Source organism: Osmerus mordax, chromosome 11, assembly GCF_038355195.1.
Source record: "Osmerus mordax isolate fOsmMor3 chromosome 11, fOsmMor3.pri, whole genome shotgun sequence".
Classification (NCBI taxonomy): Eukaryota; Metazoa; Chordata; class Actinopteri; order Osmeriformes; family Osmeridae; genus Osmerus; species Osmerus mordax.
Window position 1 is genome coordinate 14831179 of NC_090060.1, and position 22920 is coordinate 14854098.

Sequence of the window (22920 nt, forward strand, 5' to 3'; positions counted from 1 at the left end):
GACTAACATGGATTGGTCAATCTATAGCGGGACACATCTACACCTGTATGAAGAAATTTAAGACACAGTCCATTAAAGAAAGGTGATATGTCCAGGTTCATTTCAGAAAACATTAAACAGACACTAGGTTCTGGGTAATATTTTATTAAACCTGTTAATAAATAAAATAAGCAATTTATTTGTGTATTACTCTTAATTAAATGTTGAAATAGACATGTTATGGACCATTTCTGATTATCAAGATGTCATTTAATCTCATTTGAAAAACATACATTTTTGAATGCTCAAGGATATATACAAAAGTCACAGAAAACATTAGAAAATTGGAATAAGACTTGTGAGAACACATTAGATGAACGAGTCGAAGTTGACATTTTTCAGAAAAGAATCTATGCTGAAGAAGACTTACATAAACATGTCACAGTTAAGTGGGTAGTAAAGAATGAGCATTAAAACCTTGGCAACAGGCATTATGGTATGGAGAAAACCTACACAGGTACAATACTAACAAGTTAAAACATCATATGGTTTAGGCTTTATTTTCCAGCCCAGAATGGACTAGTGGCAAATAATAAGTATGAATAAATCTTTTCTAAAGAATAATACATATTTTCTAATAGTCGTTATCATGTATTAGCTAATATATCATGTTTTTTCTAATATCCAGACTGTAAAATAAGATACCAAGAAATATCTGTCAATATGTATCAACATTATATAATCAGGAACTAATTCATAAATATAAGAATGTGTTTTGGTAACCACTGATTTATGTTGCACTACTGCAACATAAGTTGCCATCATATGATTAAATGAAAGGTATATTCTTTTCCATACAAAAGTATATTGTGTCTTGGCATTGAGTGCTGCAATGCAAGGTTATGGGGCCTGGGGATTTGTAACAGTCAACATGTAGCTGTACATTAATCGAATCAATGTAATAAATCAATTTCAATATTTATATAGACATCATTAACATTAATGGTATTTAGCACATTCAGAGCTTCAAGTGGATCTTAAGCTAACGACTCATGGTAAAAACATAAAACTCTAATATGAACATCTGAATTGAAGTGCTACAAGTAATGCCCATGGTTCTTTAGTAGGCGTAGGCTAAGCAACTACAAGTGACCTTGGCACCTAGCAGCAACATGCTGACCAATCACAAGCGTGAGTTTTTCCCCCTCGCCAGGGCCCATACAATGCATGTTGTCATCGAGATGATTCCCCACAACTGCAGGAGGGAAATGGCCTAGCGTTGTTTTATTGGTCATGATTCATTCATTCTTAAAGTGAGAGAACAATCTAATTCTTTAGAAAGACATATGGCTAACAGACAAATTTAAAAACAATTTCATCAACAAATACTGCATAGTTAATCAGTGCATCTGATGTATTGTGTAATCTAAAGACAGGGGAGGGGGGGGCATAATTTTTTGGTGTTGGTATGTATCTGTTTGGAAATTGTAAACTGTACATCAGAACCATGTTTGGTTCCACCTTCCTGAGCTGTGTCTCTGAACCATTATTTTGAATTTAATCATTGACCTAATTAAGGATAATACTCATTATCACTGTCGACAGGCAAAAAGCTTAAAAGACCCATCTTGATGGTGTTTCCTTTTTGTACGAAAATCAATCAATGAGTCATCGGAGATATGAAAAAAAACATCAGATTTGGTCATTTACTACCACTAGAAGTGCAAAGTCCTCCTAGCACAGAGCTTACACAACTACTGCCTATGTGCTTCCACCTCCACGATAAAAAGCGGTTCAGAGGGACTCTAACTGTTGCCTCATCAGTGAATCATCTCTCTATCCCACTCAGGTAAGAGTAGAGAGTGTCCTTAAGGACTGGACGCCGGACATGTCTGCACCAGGCCGTCCAGCTTAGCTTAAGCCAACAGCCTGATGGCCCCATTCTCTGAGCCCAGGAGCAGGAGCCTCTTGGTGGGCAGGACTGCCAGGCTGGTGAGGGTGCCGCGGAAGTTCTCCGAGCTCAGCTTGGTGCTGCTGGCAGGGCTGGCAGAGACGTCCATCATGGAGTACACCCCTATCCTGTTGGCCACGGTGCCTGCTACTATCTCTGGGCCGTAGAGGTCGAAGGCGTGGATGGGGTCGGAGGGGGACTTGTACAGGTGCAGGGGCTTGTGCTCCAGGTCCTTCCACACGGTCAGAGTGTGGTCGGTCGACGAGCTGACCACCAGGTTGCCTTCAGCAGCCTGCAAAGTAGACCAACAAGTCACACAGTCAGACCCCAGAGTGATTTTGCACACTCGCAGACAGACCCCACAGAGTGATTTTGCACACTCGCAGACAGACCCCACAGAGTGATTTTGCACACTCGCAGACAGACCCCACAGAGTGATTTTGCACACTCGCAGACAGACCCCACAGAGTGATTTTGCACACTCGCAGACAGACCCCACAGAGTGATTTTGCACACTCGCAGACAGACCCCACAGAGTGATTTTGCACACTCGCAGACAGACAATCCCACGCAGTAAGCTTCGTCTGGTTTCCAGCAAGCCCACATCCTTCTTTTCATTTTCAGTCACAATTCATGTATTTGTTTTAAACTTTGCACTCTCAAGTCTGGTTTGATCAAGTGTAAAAGATTTCCCGCCCAAAGTTGCACTGATAAACGTACAGGATGGTGAGGGGGTGTCTGGACCGTATGTGGACCAGTGGGAAACACTGAGGTCTTTCTAATGAGTAACTCATGTCCATATTTGCCTAAACCTGTACCTCCAAAGTCAGAGAGGCAATCCTTGACCCCACTATTGGGGGTTAAGCAAAGTTTACTTGGCTCTAGTGTTTTATTGACTGCTTCTGAACAAACCTACTGGGTAGGTCCCCCTCCACCCCCTCCCCCTGGGAAAACAAAAAAAGTTGTTCCCCACCAATCATTAGAATGTCAAAATAAAAACAGTGGTTTATCCCCTGACTGGGGAACATTCCGGGAGCTTGAGTCAAGACCTTGAGTCATGTATGCCCTGTGGAACTGCAACACAATCACCAGAAGTCCAACACACTTAAATGATGTGTCATGTTATTTCATTTGTGCTGGGAGTGTAAGCTGGAGCAGCAGTCCCTGTGTGACACGGTTCAGTCTCGGTAGCCTCTGATAATACAAGTACTGCACAGGAAAGGACTAATCATAAAACAACAGCCACTCATTGTAAAACGTACTATATTCAACAGAAACCAATCATACCAGCATGCTGGCATGAATAAACCAATCAGACTGAATAAATGGGTCATGTTTTCCAACAATGTAAAGATAATGGAATTGACTTCGGTGACACAATCTATGTTTGAAAAAGCAAGAAATGTTTTCCCTCATAATACATCATTTGTTCCTTTAAAAACCTAGCTGGGACAGTGCCCAAGTGTGTGTGTTCAGAGGGCGCCCCCCAGTGGCAGGGGAGAGCCTCAGCAGGCAGACCTTCATGTGCAGGATGTCCCCCTCGTGTGCGGGCCAGCCCCTCAGCACCAGGCCCGTGCGGGCGTCCAGCAGGACGATGAACCCGGAGGAGAAGCCCGCCGCCACGGTGCGACCTCCAGGGCTCACGGCCAGGTAGCGGATCAGCCCCGCGCTCACGTTGTTGTAGGCCAGACGGAACTCATGCTGGGGACGGCGGGGGAAGAGAGGGCCGCAGGTTACACTCTGGGCGCTGATGGATGAACGGAGCCGAATGGCGAAAGGAAGACGGGAGAAAAAAGGAGGACGGGAGAGAGTTCCTACCTGCAGGCCGGGTTTGCGGGGGTCGATGAAGCGGAGGACAGAGTCGGCACTGCCGAACGCCACGCTGCAGTGAGGTGCCGGCATGGTGGTCACAGCCGTGATTGGGTTCTTTCCATCCAGGGCCTCGTAGGAGCGGATCTGCTTACCTGGACCGACACACAGGGAGACATTTATCATCCAACCATCCCAAAAAAATAAATAAAAAAAATAATCAAATACATGCAGTATCGTGTAGTGAGGGCTGTCAGTGATTCAGGCGAGGGCCTGTCCTCCTCCCTCACCTGTGAACTGGTCCCAGAGGTGGATGGTGCCGTCACAGCTGACCACCTCCTGCAGCGCCTCCAGCTGGCCCACGTAGAACACCGACTTCCTGTGCTCGGCATACGTCAGCCGGGACTCCACCTCCCGCGTCCCGTCGCCGTGGTTATACAGCGGCCACAGCCTCACCGTCTTGTCTTTGCTGCCGGACAGGAAGTAGTCCTCGCCTGCCAGCGGGGCCAGACACTTGGCGGTGCCCGTGTGGCCCAGGAAGCTCTGCAGGCGGATCTGGTGGAAGTGGAAGTGGGGGTCCTGCTGGTTGATGCCGATCTCATACTGCCAGTAGGCCAGCCAGTTCCCCTGCAGGGAGCGCCCGCTCCTGGGGAGCTCCTGCTTCAGGGCGCTGTCCTCCGGGGTGGGGCCCATCACCCAGGACGAGGACGAGAAGGTAAACGAGGGCCCGGCGGATGGAGTGGTGAAGGTGGAGGCGGCGGTGATGACGGGCCCTGTGTGACTGGGGCGACCCCAGGTGTCCATGGGGCCCAGGCTGGGGCTGGCCCCCAGCTCGGGGTCCCGGGCCACTTGGATGCGGTTGCCCACCAGGTGGCTTCCAAAGGTGCCCGACTCTGGGAGGGAATCTGAGGGCAGGGGGGTGGAGGTGGTGGCGGGGGCGGGGAAGGGGCTGCGGCCTACGTGCCTACCCAGGCCGGGGGAGAGGCCCACGGAGGAGGTGGGGGGCACCTCTGACCTGGGACCTGCTGTAGGGTGGACGTCTGGGCTCCCTGGGCTGATCCTTGCTTGGTACGACTGGGCCAACCGCCAGACTAGATCATGGTTGGGCACCAGCTTATGGATGGCTGCATCACCTAGAAGAGACACACAACATTAAGCTTGGCACTTTTGATTCAGATTTTCTGAACTGTTTACTTGGTGTGGCTGTGTGTCTCACCTATGAGGCAGTAGAAGGGGATGAAGGAAGCGTGGGCCATCTCAGGGTTGAACACGGCCTGCAGCTCCTCCAGAACCCCCAGCTCACACGTGACCTCTGACCCCTCGGGCGTACACACATCCACCATGGTGCACTCTCCCACCTCCCTGCGGGGGGCGCTCTCCAGCTGCCGAGATGGACATCAACGAGAGGTGCATTTTACCATCAGCTGTGCAGACAAAAAGCAGTCCTTCCTCAGAGTGCGTGTGTGTGTGTGTGTTACCTGTGACTCCAGGCTGTTGAGCAGGGAGAAGACATTGAAGAACCTGCGCAGGGTGTCGCCCATGTGCTGCTGCACCATCTCCCTGCCGATGCGCAGACAGATGAGAGCCATGAGGCTCAGGGTCTTCAGACACACAACAGAACGCGTCTGCACTCCACTGGGGAACCTGAACACAGGGGAGGGAGCACAAACAAACCTCAAAGTAGAACCCACAAAAAAACCTCCATATCTATCATGTCAAATTACATAATTGCGTTGCATGTGTGTGTATGTGTGTTTACCCCATTCTTGGAGAGGTCAGCAGGTCCAGTAGGGGCAGGAGCACTTCCTGGTTGATCTTCATCAGCATGTCCATGAGGGTGGTGTCCGACAGGAAGACGGTGATCTTCTGAGTCAGCACCACGGCCCCCAGAAGCCCCGCCTCCTTCCTGGTGTTCAAACGGCACGACGAGGGCGGCGACACCTGAGGAGGAATACAAGAGTGAAGGACACTCCCACGAGACACTGCCACGAGACACTCCCACTAGACACGAGACACTCCCACTAGACACGAGACACTCCCACTAGACACGAGACACTCCCACTAGACACGAGACACTCCCACTAGACACGAGACACTCCCACTAGACACTCCCACTAGACACGAGACACTCCCACTAGACACTGCCACACAGTACCCGACCAGAAAACCACACTCCAAAATCATAATGTAGCATTGCAACTGACTTGCTAAAAGCCGATCCTTAATAACTTGGGTGACTGGGTGAAAGACCAGGCAAATGAAATCTGAAAGAACATGTCGTACCAGGTAGCCAATGTAGGGCAGGTACTGGTAGGTCAACACAGGCTCTCCATACAGATGGGCGATGTAAAGAAGACAGTCCAGCACTGGGCCTGCGGTCTGGTCCCCTAGCACAGGCTTCTGCTCATACACACTGCCCATCCCAACACCCTCCAGGGTGCTCTCCTCTGACGCAGGGGCCACAAACTGGTGCTTATCCGGGCCTTAAAAGGGAAGGAATGAGACACAGCGATACACAAGGGAAGAAAACAGTTATTTGACATAGGGATAGTGATTCACTTTTTGTCCTCACTGTCCCGGTACCGTCCCAAAGTGCAAAATGAACCGTCCCAAACTGCATTACATTTACATTTAGTCATTTAGCAGACGCTCTTATCCAGAGCGACTTACAGTAAGTACAGGGACATTCCCCGAGGCAAGTAGGGTGAAGTGCCTTGCCCAAGGACACAACGTCAGTTGGCATGACCGGGAATCGAACTGGCAACCTTCGGATTACTAGCCCGATTCCTCACCGCTCAGCCACCTGACTCCCCAGCATTGTATACTGTTATGGTCTATCGTCCTGCAGTAGTGCCAGTCTGTGTTGAACTGTCCCAGACATCTTTTACATCGTCCCCGGGACGACAGGACAACGTTTATTTCGAGCCCTGTATGAAGAATCACTGATCATGACACCTAATGGCATTTGGTTACTCACCAATGTAGCATGTGGTGAGCAGCCTCAGCAGATTCCTGGCCACATAACGAGAGGTCACCGTAGGTCCAAGCTTCGCAGACAGCCACCTTACTGTTTTACAGACTGTGTCTGTGACAGAAAAACAAGCACACTACTTAAGACAGGGGACAACACAGATGTGATATGCAGTGTGTGTGATACATGGGTTTGGGGTGGCTCACCTAGAAGAATCTTGTGCTCTTTCTCCTCAGAGTCCTCCGACGGGTCATTCTCCTCCTCCTCCTCTTCTTCTCCAACCATCCCTTTCTCGGTGTCCCCCAGCTCCAGCCCATTCGCAAACTCCCCCTCCAGGGTGGCCCCCGACGTCTCGGTGCACCCAGACAGGGTGAGCTCCAGGCTGGGCACATGCTCCATACCCTCTTCAGTCTCCGTGTCCTCCTCCAGCTCCCCTCCCTCCTCCCCCTCGCTGGCCTGCTTCAGGTCTGTGCTGCTGTCAGCAGACTTCAGGCTGGCTCTGTCCCGCGCCGAGTCTCCGTCGCCCAGGGAGACTTCGCTGGCACTGCTCTTATCGCTCAGTTTGCCCACGCTCACAGACTCCTGGTCCTGCTCCTTGCTCGTGGCACCCTGGCTCTGCTGTTTTCCCCCCCCAGCAGCAGCTCCTCCCCCCCCGTTGTTGACGTAGAATCCGTTCTGGAAGTCCTCGCCCTCCGAGAGGAACACCTGGTCGTTGAGGCTGATCCCTGAGGAGTAGTCCACCAGCCCAGGGTCCCCCACACCACCAACTCCCCCTGCTCCTCCACTGGCCCCACCCACCTTCCCGCTGACAGACCCAGATGAGGAGCCGCCCTCCCCTAGCTGGTAGTCCTCCTCCTCCTCTCCCAGGTCACACGCGCCACCCCTCAGGCCTTTGCAGGCCTCCCATTGGGGCCCAGAGCCTGAGGTGCAGCTCTCGAAGCCAGTGATGACCTGGAGCACATGTGGCAGGAGGTTGGACAGGAAGGCCTGCAGGCCGAGCCTCACGATCAGCTGCAGGACGAAGCAGTCCGTGTAGAGGTAGAAACGGCCTCGTAGGCAGTGCGGGTTCTCGTACACGCTCACCAGGGGCTTCAGGAGGTACTTAGCAGCGTTCCTGGGCCCCAACACTCTGGAGATGGGCTCAAAGAGGTACCAGGCAGCATACACGGCAGTGGACTCCTCCAACATGAGGGTGAGGACAAACGGGAGGAGGATCTCAAGGCCTTCTGCGGTGATGTTCCCTTGTAACAGAGTCTCCAGCTGCTGCCACAGGTGGAAGACCACATCCCGGCCCTGCAGGTTGCAGGTGGTCTCCATCTTGGTGTGGTAGGAGAAGATGAACCCATGGAGGGCTGGGAAATAGGCGGGAAAAGGCAGAGGGGAGAGAAATGGGCTCAGAAGCTGGGAGGGGTTTGGGGGAGGGAGACCCTCATAGATGGGGTCATATTTGAACAGGAGTGGACGAGGGCATGGCTTCTCTGGGTGGGTTTTGAGGGGGTTTTTCCGCAGAAGCAGCAGGGTCTCCAGAGCGTGGTGCAGAGGCAGGGGCACCTCCCGCAGGCTGCCAGAGCACAGCTTCATGACAGCATGGAAACGCTCCATCAGCGGAGCGCCTGGTTTCACACTTCGCAGCTTCGCCGAGTAGAATATCTCAGCCATGAGGACACCCAGGGCCTGCATGTCCCGCTGGTAGAGCGCCGTGAGAGAGGGAAGAGACTCCGCAGCGTTCCTCAGATCCGCCCCTTTCCTGGACTCTGCCGGTTGCCACACCTGGGTGTGCAGACTCTTGACCAGGAAGTTGTTCAGTTTTTCCAGCTCTTCCAGTGGTTGTAATGGGCTGAACCCTTCAGGCAGGGTGATCTTGAAGTCCTCCAGGTTGGTGCCTCCCACACAGACCTCCCCGTGCTTCTTGTTGCCCCCTAGCTGTAGCTTCGCGCTACGGAGGCCAGGGCCCAGGAGGTTCGTGGCACCTCCCAAGCCCTCAGTGGGGTAGGAGCTGGGGGACTGGGACACCAAATGCTCCCCTCCCGTCTTCCCCCCAGCTGTGGTGATGTGGGGCAGTGGGGTTGAGCAGGATGCCGTGACAGAGGCACCAGTAGAGGCCAGGGAGTCCAGAGCTTCCATACCTTGTTCAAGGTCCTCATCCCGGTCCACCATCGTCCAGCCACTGGACTCACATCCAGTAGCCTCTGGGACCATCCCGTCTACGGCATCTGCCATGGCGCTGAACAAAGGGATTTGTAGAGAAGGCACATTGAGAGCAGCTAAGCCCAGGAGAGGGGGCTCTGGGGGGGAGTAAAGTGCGAGGCGAGGTGGGTGAGGCTGGTCAAACAATTGCACCACACCATAGCTTGTGAGGTGGGTGTGGTTGTCCACTAAGTGCAAGCAGACGTTCTTGGCCTTGACTGCCTCTTTGCCTGACAGCTTGTAGCCGAAAGTGAGATCTATCCAGTGGTGGAGATGCTGGGACACATCTCTGCTCTCCAGGAGACGTCTGTGAATCTCTACAAACTCCTCACATGACTTACACCAGGGGGGCACATCCAGGTCAGGCATGTCTGGGTGGATGGAGCGGAATATCGAAGGATCGGTGTAAAACTCCGGAATGCATTCATCCGGAGTCCAACTCTGGATGCGTTCCATGCTGGCTGGGTATTCATTAGGCTCCCACTGTGACCTCACGTGGCTGCACAGAACCGACTTGGGCGTCTGGCGGGCCTTGTAGACGTAGTAGGTGATGTCTGACAGCACATCTGAGATGTGGTGGGGCACATGGAGGTGGTCGGAGAGCCCAGCTCCCCCAGCGCCTCCAGACCCTCCCAGGTCCCCTACAACACCCCCTGCCACCCCTCCGTGAGCCCCTGCTGCAGCCAGAGCCTCTTTAGTCATCTCATAGGTGAAGTCCAGCTGCTTGTCTCCTTTATTCAGCCTGAACTTTGACCTTTTGAGGTCCCGGAACTTCCCGAATGGCACAGTGAAGTCCACCACCCAAGGCAGAACAGGGTGGTAATTGGGGTCTCCTTCCCGCCTTCCAGCTAACCTGTTCAGCTCCATCAGGTAACGAAAGTTGCCCACTCGACCATGGACCCAGTCCATAACAAGGGACTTGAGCTCATCGGAGCAATCGCTGCACAGCGTCCTGTCACCTACCACACCTGGATTCTCTCTCACCTGAATACCGTTTGGCGCTTGTCCCCCAGCAACATAGCTGTCTGCCTCTCTGCTGTCCCCAAGCTCTTCATAATGGGCCAGGTTGAGCCTGAGGCGACTACAGAGCTGCTCATCCACAGCGATGTCCTGCAGGGAGAGATCTCCACAGGACAAGCCTGCAGCCTGACACGCTCGCAGGGCTATCAGTAGCTGGTAGAGGATGAACAGCACTTTAGCATGGCTGTTGGCCAGCTTGGCTGGGCTGTAGGAGACTATGTCGTGGAGTGAATACTGGGTGTAGGGCAGAATCACATAGAGCATGTCTGCTGACTCCAGCAAGCACTCAGCCGGGAGCACATTAGGACATAGATTGTCCGAGTGGCGTTTTGAGGTGGAGAAAGAGCTGGATGGGAAGAGGTTGTCTTTCTCTTTCTCTCTGGCAGGGGAGAGGGACGGTGATATCCGGTCAGTGGAGACAAACGTGGAGCTGAATAGTTTTTGCAAGGCTCGGCGCACAGAATCTATGGCAGCCGTGTGCATTTGGTCTGTGGCGCCTGCATATGGCTGCATCAGGTTGTAATGAGCCTCACACCAAAGGTTCCTGCAGAGAGAGAAAAGACACAAGTATTACAAATGATTTGTGTTATACCGAAATTGCTATTTAATGTACCAACATGATCACAGCGCAATTATTGAGTATTGCAGTGGAAAATGTAAACAATGTATTCAAATCAAAGAGTTGGGATTATTATTTGTAACGTGCATTGGTGATTGAACGGTCTCATACCTGACATTATGCTGTGACACTCCTTGCATTGTTTGCATGAAAGAGTCGTTGGAAGCTGCGTCTCCGTGTGTGTATGGCTCTCTTGTTATCCTGTAGCCCAGCTTGCCTTTCCTCAGCCCGTGAATGCACACTCGTGTCCAGCCAGGAAGCAGCTTTACCTGGGAGCGCTGGAGGTAAGTGCGGAGCTCTACCTCACTGAGGCTCTCTGCGCGAGCGCATCGGGTGACTCTCCTCTCTCTGAGACCCACCACCCAGCGTGTCGAGACAAAAGCCACCAGCTCTTGAGGGCGGGGACCTGGGCTCAGCTGCCGACGGTCCACCCCCAGGTCCCTCTCCACTGCTGTCACAAGCCACTCCATGGCTCCCGCTAGGCCTGACACGAGTGACCAACGCCTCTACTGCTTCTGCTCTACTGTCTCCGCTCTGGTGTCTCCAAAGACGACACTTCCATGGAGATAGGCTGCACTGACATCTGGAAAGCTGTAAAAAAAAAAAAAAAAGACAAAAAAAAAAGAATTGAAACTGTAACCGCAACGTTTTAGTAAGTGCACTTCCTAGAAACAAAATTAATAGAATGCACATGACTGCTTGATTGACGAGCTTGTCTTTTCTTGGGCCATGCTCAGTACATCATCACATGACTATTGCTTCACAGAAGCTTTTCAAGGAAATGAACTCAATGCTCGACCTGGCACAAGAGTGCCGAGTGCTGCACTCGTTATAAAAATGAAGGAGCTAACTGTCAAACATCTAATTAAGCGTCACGCTAAAGAGCAATAAAGAATGATTATTTATAGCAAAGCTTCTTCCAGAGACTACCTAACTAAAGTTAATTAACAATGTGTTCTTGTAAAACATGTACAGTATGTGTACGCATGGGATAACACAATGACAATGATGATAAAGTGGGCTATAAGAACGCACGATAGCTTGTTTGCAAAGTAGTTAACTAGCTGTCAATTCCGGACCAGCCTCAGTCTCTCAGGCAGCATTACGATACAGAAATAAGGGTCCCGTGACATGTTGCGATATCAGCTTTTAAAGTCACTCTGTAAAGTCTAGAGCAATGTCTAAATCCACCAAAATAGCTATCAAGAACGTCACTTGCTAGCTAGTGTGAATTCGTTTAGCTAGGAATGAGTTCCCACCACCGGTCTGGTAGCTAATAACATTGTTTAATATTAAATTGATGACTAGCTAATGTTAATCAATTAGTGCTAACAGTCGCTTGACTTATAGCTAGCTAGCTGGTCACGTACCTCCACCTCAGTAGCAAACAGCGCTTAAATGACACTGTAGACAGTTCAGCAGAATATTCCAAAAACCGGATTAGCTATACAGTTTGTCCACACCCATAGTAGGAAGGTACGTTATGGAAGATACTGCGGTTTACTCGCTAGCCCGCAAAGAACCAATCAGCCGATTATGTGTTGTTCTCTGCAATGCTAGGGGCCATGTTGTTCTATGAGAAAACTCATGTGACTCTTAATGCAAACCAAACCTCCTCCCTGTGCTCACGCGAGAACTTGAGTGCTTGTGTTGTTGAACTGTGATGCAGATCTTAATTAAATCCACCAGGTGGCGGCATGGAACCTCTCGTCAATTCTACGTGAAGGCAGTTACATATTACACTATGGGGTTGAATGTGGTTAAATGTACAGTAGTAATCACATATCATATATTAAAGTATTCATATCGTCTTCCTAAATAATTAGGTATGTTGATTATGCCGTCCTAAGTGTTAATTGAGAGGTGTCACTATTTCGAACTCACAATCTTTGAACTAACACCTCAACTTTGCGTTGATTGACAGTCGATCGTATGTGACATTGCTCATTGCACAGGAGTATAGGCCTAGCCCTAGGTTATTAATTTGTGTTTGTTTCTTTGCTAAATGTAGTTCATTGTCAAATTCCCCTTTAGCGAGATGCGAACCACTTATCTGTAGTCTTCAGTGAGGCTCACTGCATTCATAGGCTTAATTGCATGTAAAAGCAAGCTCGTGGTTTAGCAACCTGACTTGGCAGAACATTTTGAACCTTGTCCAAATTGCTGACTTTCACTGTAATGACATGGCTTTCTCACCTTCAATGGAGCTTAAATTTGACCGGGCAACGAAGTGGAAACTCCACACACTGGATAGCAAGCTAACGAGCATGGAGACTATATTTTAGGGACACAAAAGGTTTCCCGGGGAACTGAATTGCTTTGTGAGAACTTGTAACTTGTAGGGAGAGTAAGAACATGGGCTCAAACAAACTAAATATTCACTTTTGATAGTTTATATTTTTCTGTGTACATGATCAAGACTCTCATTATTACAGAAGTTAATATGTTGAGAGTATAGCTTTCCTGCCGCACCACTAACTGTGCGCAACAGTCTCTCTCTCTCTCTCTCTCTCTCTCTCTCTCTCTCTCTCTCTCTCTCTCTCTCTCTCTCTCTCTCTCTCTCGCTCTCTATCTCTCTCTCTCTCTCTCTCTCTCTCTCTCTCTCTCTCGCCTTCTATTTCTCTCGCCTTCTATTTCTCTCTCTCCCTCTTCTCAGTCCAATTGTGTGTTGTAGGGCTCCTCCTATCTCGTTGTCTCCCTGCTGGATGTATAGACAGTCATCGGTGCCCACAGTCCCTTTACCTCCTATTCCCTTCAGTCAAAGAATGGAATGTCTGAAAGGGCTTCGGTTTATAAAGAATGAAATTGTTATATTTTTCACCCCGTTAATCCTTCTTCCATTGCCTTTGGTGATCGGGACCAAGGTAAGTGCAAAGAAGATGTTATTTCTAACCTCTCGCACGTTATCATTGGGCTACTGTCAATTAGTACGTAAAGCTTTTTCGATTTATATAACACTTTTTAACTAAATAAAGCATGTGCTAATTAAAATGCTTTGCAATTTATACGAATGAACTATTTGCTGCTGCTTACTAGGAGTTGATTATAGTTGTGTCCAAATGCACCTGTTGATGCGCTGAAGCTTTGCCGGTAGACCGGCCAGAGCACGTGAGAGCCAAAGTGTGCATGGGACGAAACCTCTATCCCGAGCGGCCGCCGTTGCCATGTAAAGCTATTATTCTAAGCTAATGTTGTTCATATGGAAGATCGAACATTATAAAAAAACCTGAATACTTCTGACTGATTCAACTGGGGAGAAGACCTGCATGTGAGCTGTCAAGTCAGTCACACAACTTATGTTCTACTAGGTCATAGCCACGTGTGTCGTTTTAGTGTAAAGTTATCAACACGCAAACACAGACAGAAAAATCTTTGATTTCCATGGCACTAAATACAGTATAATTGAATATACTTTACTGTTAAAGCACGATTAGCACCACTATAGTAAGAAATGCGTGTGTGGCCAGGATAGAGTAAATCACAAACAAGTGACTTAAAACCTGGAAACCTTGATCTTTTACCCCAATCACCTTAAAAGTCTTATCAGTTTATCTTAGTTATGTAATGGATAAATTGCACCAATCCCCTCCAGCTGTCACAGGAGCTTCTTTCAGGTGTTTAAAATCATATGATATTGATCTAATGTGGGTGTCTCTCTCTCTCTCTCTCTCTCTCTCTCTCTCTCTCTGTGTGTGTGTGTGTGTGTTTATTCCGCAGGAAGCAGGATGTGCTTATGTGATCATCCTCATGGCAGTGTTCTGGTGCACGGAGGCCTTGCCGCTGGCTGTCACTGCCTTACTCCCAGCTCTCCTCTTCCCTTTGTTTGGAGTCATGAAATCACAAGACGTAAGCAAGCGTCTAGAAGCTAAGGATATGTCTAACACCAGAGATTCCAAGTAAATCAATCATAGAATGAAGTAATGAATGAAGGAATGCATGAATGAATGAATGAAAAAAAAAGAGTAAATGTAATTTGTTGTATGACAAATATTGGTTGAAATCTGATGTAAATAAAAAATATGGCGAATGATCACAGACAGTGATGAGGGAGTGTTGTGTCTGCGGTCTGCTTTGCAGGTGTGTATGCAGTACCTTAAGGACACCAACATGTTGTTCGTGGGGGGTCTGATGGTGGCAGTGGCCGTAGAACACTGGAACCTGCACAAGCGCATCGCCCTGCGAGTGCTGCTCTGCGTAGGGGTGCGTCCTGCCCTGTGAGTGCACAGCCCTGGAACAATAATGTTCCTTCTCTGTTTGGTACTACACACTTTCACGGCAACGTAACATCAGAGGCATCCATGATGAAGATCCTTTCTGAACGAAACAGTTGGTCATTTACAACCATAGGCAACATGCCGTTATTCAAGTAGTTTCTCTGCCATATTTTCATGTGGACGGTTTACTCATCAGTGTACTGTGTTACTGACAGCATCCAGGTTTAGATTAACCCTTGTGTTATCTTCGGGTCATTCTGACCCATCAGTCATTGTGACCCACCATCGTATTGCGACAAATTTACCTCATACAAAAACAAAGTGAAGCATTTTCTTTTAACTGTCAGGCTGTCTCAGACCCCCCACATTGGAATGGTTAAAAGAAAATTATTTTTATTTGTTTTTGTATTGGGTAAAATTGGGTAAACACAACGATGGTTCGTTATGAACCTTTGGGTCATGTGACCCGAAGGCAGCACGAGGGTTAAGATCCTGTCCTGGTCTAGGCTAACGTGTGGGTGTGTCCTGCCCTGCTGTGTGTACAGTCTGATGCTGGGCTTCATGGGGGTGACAGCCTTCCTGTCCATGTGGATCAGCAACACGGCCACCACGGCCATGATGGTGCCCATCGTGCAGGCAGTGCTGAAGCAGCTCAACGACCAGGCAGAGATGCCTCAGATCCTCAGCACTGTGGAGCAGGACCAGAACCAGAACCAGCCGGAACAGACAAACCCTGAGAGCAAACAGCCAGAGAAGCTGCCAGAAGGACCAGGTAAACTAAGAGGAGGAATAAACTCGGCTTTTGTCACACTTTGTAATATACTCCTGAAATACGTATGCCATTCAACACTTACACCATAAAAGTTAGTTTTTGTTGTTGTTGTGCATTCCTGTACTTTAATGACCAACTCATCACACATTGCTTATATAAAGTATATATGTAGAGGGAGAGAGAGAGAGAGATCATGTGATCGCTATCTCCATTCTAACTCTTCAGTGTCCCTTCCCCTCATGTGCCGGTTCTGTGGCCAGTGGTGGTGACCTTCCTGGACGCGTCCGCTGAGTTGGCGCGGCGTAAAGAGGCGGCAGAGAGACGGAAGATGTGTAAAGGCATGACGCTGTGTGTGTGCTACGCTGCCAGCATTGGGGGCACTGCCACCCTCACTGGGACCGGCCCTAACCTGGTGCTCATGGGACAGATGAACCAGTGAGTGTCTGGAACTAATGTCCATACAGTTGCTTCTCCATGCCCATTCATCCTGTGGTTCTTTTTTGATGCTACGTTTGATGTTTTGGTCCCCTCAGGCTCTTTCCTGACAACGGAGACGTCATCAATTTCGCGTCCTGGTTTGGATTCGCTTTCCCCAACATGGTGTTCATGCTCACCCTGGCTTGGCTCTGGCTGCAGTTAGTCTACATGGGCTTCAAGTGAGTCCTGAAGTTTCATATACCGGACGATGGCCTTCATAGGCGGCTCATGGATGTCACATGTCGATCGTTTGTCCCCCCTGTACCTCTCCAGCTTCAGGAAGACATGGGGCTGTGGGTCGGTGAAGACCGAGAAGGAGATCGCCGCGTACAACGTGATCCATGAGCAGTACCGTCAGCTGGGCCCCATGTGCTTCGGGGAGCTCAGCGTCCTGGGCCTCTTCTCCCTCCTGGTGCTGCTGTGGTTCACCAGAGACCCAGGCTTCATGCCCGGCTGGGCCACAAACGTCTTCAACTCCGAAGCCGAGTACGCACATATCTTGACTAGTAGGATGTCTACACTACAGCACACCCTTTACATGCCTTCTGTGTATGCGACGAGAGAATCGGAAGTCGATTTGTGCTTCGATGAACCCCCTTTGTAACGGATGAGCTTCACGTTTTGATTTTACGGAACCCCCCCCCCCCCACCCAGGTATGTGTCGGATGCCACCGTAGCAGTATTCATCGCTGTCCTCCTGTTCGTCCTGCCCTCCAGGCTCCCTCGCTTCTGCTTCTGGAGGTCTCGGGGCTTTGACATAGGTAAACACGCCACCCAAACACAACAACAACACGGCAGGATTGTATCTTAGCATCTCCGTTCCACCGTCCACAGCAAGATTACCGTAGCTCTTCTCTTCCTAATGTAAATCTGCTACGCATATATTTAGTTGGCCAGCTAGCATAGCTTTTAACCGTGTGACGTGCCGGCCCCACAGAGCCCAGGCCACCGGCCGGCCCCACTCCTGCTCTGCTCACCTGGAAGGTGGCTCAGAAGAAGCTGCCCTGGAGTATTGTGCTCCTTCTGGGGGGTGGTTTTGCCCTGGCCAAGGGCAGTGAGGTGAGCATCCAGGGATCTATTTATGGGGGTCAGATGGCTGAGCGGTTAGGGAATCGGGCTACCAATCAGAAGGTTGCCGGTTCGATTCCCAGCCGTGCGAATTATGTTGTGTCCCTGGGCAAGGCACTTCACCTTACTCGCCCCGGGGGAATGTCCTTGACTTACTGTAAGTCGCTCTGGATAAGAGCGTCTGCTAAATGACTAAATGTAAAGTTATACCGTATGCAGCCTTGTTGAACCAAACAACTATTTAGGCATATTGAATGTTACAAACATACTTGGCATGTTTTATTTAAATATCCATGTGTGCTTCTGCAGGTGTCGGGGCTGTCTAAGTGGATGGGCGATCAGATGACTCCTCTGCACACTATCCCTCCATGGGCCATAGCTATCATTCTATGCCTACTGATCGCCACGTTCACAGAGTGCACCAGTAATGTGGCCACTGCCACTCTCTTCCTACCCGTCCTCGCCTCGATGGTAAGGCTCCGCACGCTGCTGTTACATGACTGCAGGCAGGGTTACGTAGCCATAGAGGTTATATACAGACAGTCTCCTTGTGAAAGCCCCTTTGAAAGTGTCCTCCAATCGGGGTCCAGAACTGAAACCACTCCCAGCCGCCAGACGGCCTACATTCTCTTGTTTGGTTCCTCGCCCCGGTTAGCCAATTGGGCTTGGTGTGTTTGGTCCCCTTCTCTGGGGCCCTTCCTCCACTGCCCCCCCCCCCCCCCCCCTGCCAAACATCACCAACTCAATTGAACCAATTCAGCTCTTGTTCTAGTGCCCAGTCCATCCTCACTGAAGAATGGCATCACTGTGTCTAGTTGACAAGCACTCAGGGAGCACCAGAGCTGGCCAGGGAGGGAATGCACCAAACAGCCGTGTTCAGGGAGGGATTTATAAAGGGTCAAACAAGGGGGGTGGTAAGACAGAAGAGTGTTGGCTTCAAATGAGACATGATGGTGGGCAGAAAGGGACGTCTGACCAACTTGAACGGTGTTTTCTACTATGCACGTCTCGTCTGAGGAAAAAAAAGATGATGGTTTTTAAGTAGTTTTAGCAGACAGTGTGATGAGGCAGAAAATGAACGGTGTTTCTACAGTCTGTAATTATAGTCCCGACCATAACCAGTGTTCTAGAAACCACCATGCTGCGTGTTTTACAGACTAAGCCATTCCTCCGAGGCTCATATTTGTAATCTATTCCTGAGATTACGTTGTCGTACCAATCCATCATTACTGCTACCAGGGTACTTTTTACATCCTCGCTTGTGTCATTCTGTAGAATTACATCTTAATTACACTTACCTAATGAAGGTTTTTGGTGTAGCATTACAATCCCAGTGGATATGAGTTATGAGTCAGCTGATTATGGTGCAGAGTCAGACTAGCATGTTGCCATGAGACGCGTCCTTGGCCTAAAGTCAGACCGTTTGTATTGTCTGTGTTTTCAGTCCCAGTCCATTGGGATGAATCCTCTGTATGTCATGGTGCCCTGCACACTCAGTGCCTCCTTTGCCTTCATGCTCCCCGTGGCAACGCCGCCCAACGCTATCGTCTTCTCCTTTGGCTACCTCAAGGTTTCTGACATGGTAAGTCTGACTGTTTCTTCCACAACATCTCCCTGCGCTATGAAAGTCTCCTCGCACATTGAAGGCCATTAGTTGATGTGGCAGGTCAAGTCTACACAATAGAGGAGTTTTTCTCCAACCGCTAACCCCATCTTTTCCTGCCTTCGCTCCCAGGCAAAGACAGGGTTGGTCATGAACATCATTGGGATTCTGTGCATTACTCTGGCCATCAACAGCTGGGGCAAGGCTATGTTCAACCTGGACACCTTCCCATCCTGGGCCAACGTCACTGGGGTGTGAGCCTGGGCAGGACCAGACCCCTGGAACCTGCCCAGAGGGGCCCCGCCCTGCAACCCCCCCCCACCCCCCCACCCCCCTTCCTCCAGGTCCATAGGGTGCCAGGAACCCCTTACGTCTCCAGACAGAAAGCAAGCAAAGCCAGACTGTCTACGTCCAGGCTGTTGAGACAGAGAAAGACCTGGGGCTGAGGAATCTGAATGGAAAGATGTCACCTGATTTTTGCCTGGTGACTTAGAAATGACTGACGGGCAGAGATGGAGGAGATCATTGCTGTAATACTTTGGCTTGACTGATTATGATAGTCATGCAGAGTATGCATGTTGTTATCGAGAAATGCCCTTCGCCTCATTTCACTCCCGGAAGTAAACAAAGCTCTTTCTATCTTTAAAATGTACCTTCATACAGTCTTTTCAAGGCCGATTGTTTATTCAGTCCATGGCCACTGTATATATATATGTTAGAAATGTAATTGACAGCTTTACTCAATCCAAAACTGCTTTTAACAAATTGTGGGTTATAGGTCATTGATCCAAACAATATGTACTGATTTCTATCTGTTATCTATTTCCTATATTGCTTGTCGTCCAGTAGATTGTTTTGTTTTGTTTTTATTAGTTTCTTTACTAATTTTTACACTGTATTGCTGAAACATGATACTTTATAAATTCCAACATGACTTGAACTTCGAATATCATGATAACATAAAATGTTTATGTGCATACAAGATGGTTGTCTTATCTGTTGAGATATGAAAACAACTATTTCTCAGATTTATGAACAAGATTATTTAGAACAATTTATGAGCTAATTTGGACGTGAGAGAAAAAGGTATACAATTGTATACTGTATTACTACTGCATATTGTAATGTCAACTGGAATTGCAATAGCTTATAACAATAAAGAAAGCATATTGGCTGGTTGCAAATTCAGTGTGTGTGTGTCAGGTAAAATAGTACTGTAAAGTCAGGTTTTACTGTAACAAACATTGTGACAAAACTGATTTTATTCACAAAATGTTAAATGAAAATAAAATATAAAGCTTTTTAGTATGTTCAATTTATGTTTACGCCTGTCTAGTGCTTTAAAATAATGTTTTCTCTGAGCCCACTAATTCACCTAAACCGCCTTATAAAAGTAAACGTTTAGCTCTGAGCATAAAAAACATAATTAAATGTAAAATTCACAATTGGGTTGGAATCTAGACGGAAATAACAAAAAGGGACAACTGAAGGAATGCACCTCCCATGAAAATCCCACACGAGAAGCAGACTGTTAGACGCATCCAAGAACATTGTTTAGGAACAAACTGGAACAATACGATATCGACCACAACCCTGCTCTTAGCTATCTGTTGCAAACAGGGATTTCAATCAAATTTCTTAACATAATGACCTATGACATAATAACTTTCACTTCTACCCAGGACAGCACTGTTGTTTTTTGTCTACTCCTCTCTGTTGTGATCTACTGTTTTGTACGTAGGCAGACGTGATTTCATAAACACATGTTTCTCACATCGTGTAAGCCTGGGCTGAAAGGCACCTGGACAGAATGCCCCACTGAGGGACAACAGAGGCCTTAGTAGAGGATTCTGGATGGATACTTGTAATGCAATCTTGTTAGACAAACAGAAGTGGCAGCATATTTCACAAGCCCGCTTTATAGACTCCAGGACAGTTCATAACAACCCACAGTCTCCTGTCATGGGGCAAACTGAGAATCTCTCACCATAACGTCTTTTACAGACAAGACAGCACATGTTTCACAGACACACATTACATTTGAGCAAATGCTGGATCTTAGGTGAGAGGCCACAGACACTTTACGAGGTGTCAACATTCCACGATGCTGATGGTGGGCCACAAAAGTGAAGCAAATGTGATACTATCTGTCAGATAATAATAATGTATTTATTTAACAGACGCTTTTAACCAAAGCAATACACAGCAAAGGTGGGATTTGAATCTGCAACCTCTTGATCTGCATTCAAGTGCTCTAACCACTGAGCTACACCTTAATAATCTTTACATTTAGTAGACCCTCTTATCCAGAGCGACTTACAGTAAGTACAGGGACATTCCCCCCAAGGCAAGTAGGGTGAAGTGCCTTGCCCAAGGACACAACGTCCTTTGGCACGGCCGGGAATCGAACCGGCGACCTTCTGAGCAATAGCCCGATTCCCTAACCAGCCATCTGACTCTAATCTTTGGTATTAGAGGAGGAAAGCAAACAGCGTGTGTGTGAGATGGAATGGAAGGAAAAGACGTTGACTGTGGAACGATGGCAATTAAAAAATAAAACACTTGAGGAGTAGTTAACGAGTGGTTATGAGTACAGTTGAGACCGGATCACCATGATCTCAGACGCCCTACGGGAATAAAAGCTTATGTAATTACAGTGCCTTTTTTCTCACATTGCTGCTTTTAAATCACCCACTCATTATCCAACTGAAACATATATTGCAGCCTCTATACTTGGCTATATATACATTTAAGTGCTTAGCGAGAAAAGGAGCACAGTAGCTATTCTCTTTGCTGAGGTTGCTTAAAAGGGATTCCTCGGACGAGCCCCTTTGTGAACTCAGCACGTTCCTGTTCTCAAGTACATCACGCTAACATTCTTGACTAGAGGACAGCATCGTCCATGGTAGTAAAGGGTATTTTGGACCCTTCCAGAACCTAGACTCCATCTCTAGAGTCGCACCGGATGGCATGCTCAGTCGCACCGGATGGCATGCTCAGGGTCGGAGAGGGGAAAAGATAAGAGTCCTCGCATGGCTTTTCTATCCATCTATTGTCTTCCACCCTCAGTCATGGTTCTCCAGACAGAGAGAGCGTTTCCTAGACCACACTGATGCCTAAGCTTCCTTTGGCTCTCTACTAAGCACCAGTATCAGTTACCGAAGAAGACAAGTAATAGTCTGTCTGATACAATCAACCTTTCCTCACAGTCCTAACATTCTACTTAAAAATGGTTTCCACTGACCATTTCAGTCTCCAATTAAGTAAGCGAGACCAGATAAAACTGACCGTGTCTGAGGAGAGGGGGACAAAGGGTCTTTCTTCGTGTCCTTTTCAGGTTAAATTGAGTTGATGATGACCACGGAATCACCATGGCAACCAATTTGTATCTTTGTAAAGCCTCTGCAATGGGAAATCAAAAATGTATATATACATTTTTTTTTTACATCACTGGCTGTCCCTGAGTTTCCCCCCTTTCAGTTAATAAAGATGTGGTTTTCTAAGCAGGAAGAAAAAGTAAAACTCTATATTCCCAGGAATAGTGCCTGTGACATTCATAATAAAGGCTGACATTGTTTCAGTAGTTTACTACTCCTGGAAGGATGCCCCCTCACCATACAGTGACTGTACAGTATGTAGATTTGATTCTTGAATGCATTTCTTCAAGTTTGGGCTGTTCTTGTCTGCAGTGTCTATGAGGAAATGGCCCCACCTGTTGGTGTATCCACTGTCCTGCAGGACTTGGCACCAACATCTGCTGTTAACTTTGAATCACTTCTTATACTAAAGAATCTATTGACTGTTGGCCAAAGTTGAACGTTTTTTCATTCTTCCCATATTTTTTGTTGGAAAATATGAGGCAATAGCTCTGCAAGCAGTCAAAAACGTTGTACAGTACATTTGTGAATTAAATTCCAATCAAAGTTTGTGGTGGAGTAGGACCCAAACGCAAGAGAGTTTGCCAGGTAGAGCATCAAACAAGGGTTTATTGTTAATAATAGAAAAACAGACAGGGTACTCAGTAACAAGGGTAAGGACAAGACACAAAACAGGAACCTAAATACACAGAACCAAACAAGACAGGTGGACACGATAAGACTAACAAGACCACTCAACGAGACACAGGTGAAGACAATGACAGACACAGGGAAACACTTGGGCAGGGAAACATCAAAAACAACAAGGGGGCATGGCTGTGGCCGTGACAATTCTAGTATAATCTTTGAAACATGTCACGTGTGTGTGTGTGT

General features: G+C 48.3%; 2 protein-coding genes across 3 annotated transcripts; one reads left to right on the forward strand and one right to left on the reverse strand.

Annotated features, from left to right (window-relative positions):
* Positions 1–140: 140 nt before the first annotated feature.
* wdr81 (WD repeat domain 81) lies at positions 141–12045 on the reverse strand. Its single transcript, XM_067246569.1, has 12 exons — positions 11907–12045; positions 10648–11127; positions 6917–10461; positions 6717–6824; positions 6023–6222; positions 5499–5680; positions 5218–5383; positions 4956–5121; positions 4030–4872; positions 3749–3894; positions 3449–3631; positions 141–2222 (listed from the first exon to the last, which is right to left on the reverse strand). The coding sequence occupies exons 2-12, from the start codon at positions 11004–11006 to the stop codon at positions 1896–1898; spliced, it is 6225 nt and encodes a 2074-aa protein (XP_067102670.1). The 5' UTR covers positions 11007–11127; positions 11907–12045; the 3' UTR covers positions 141–1895.
* Positions 12046–14253: 2208 nt separating this feature from the next.
* Positions 14254–18928, forward strand: slc13a5b (solute carrier family 13 member 5b). 2 transcript variants are annotated; one of them, XM_067245858.1, is made up of 11 exons: positions 14254–14382; positions 14614–14750; positions 15296–15522; positions 15783–15957; positions 16056–16178; positions 16273–16485; positions 16654–16760; positions 16937–17058; positions 17377–17538; positions 18512–18649; positions 18803–18928. In XM_067245858.1, the coding sequence occupies exons 1-11, from the start codon at positions 14284–14286 to the stop codon at positions 18926–18928; spliced, it is 1629 nt and encodes a 542-aa protein (XP_067101959.1). In that variant the 5' UTR covers positions 14254–14283. The 2 variants fall into 2 exon arrangements, with proteins under 2 accessions (XP_067101959.1, XP_067101960.1); XM_067245859.1 differs by having other exon boundaries at positions 14261–14382; positions 15831–15957.
* Positions 18929–22920: the final 3992 nt, after the last annotated feature.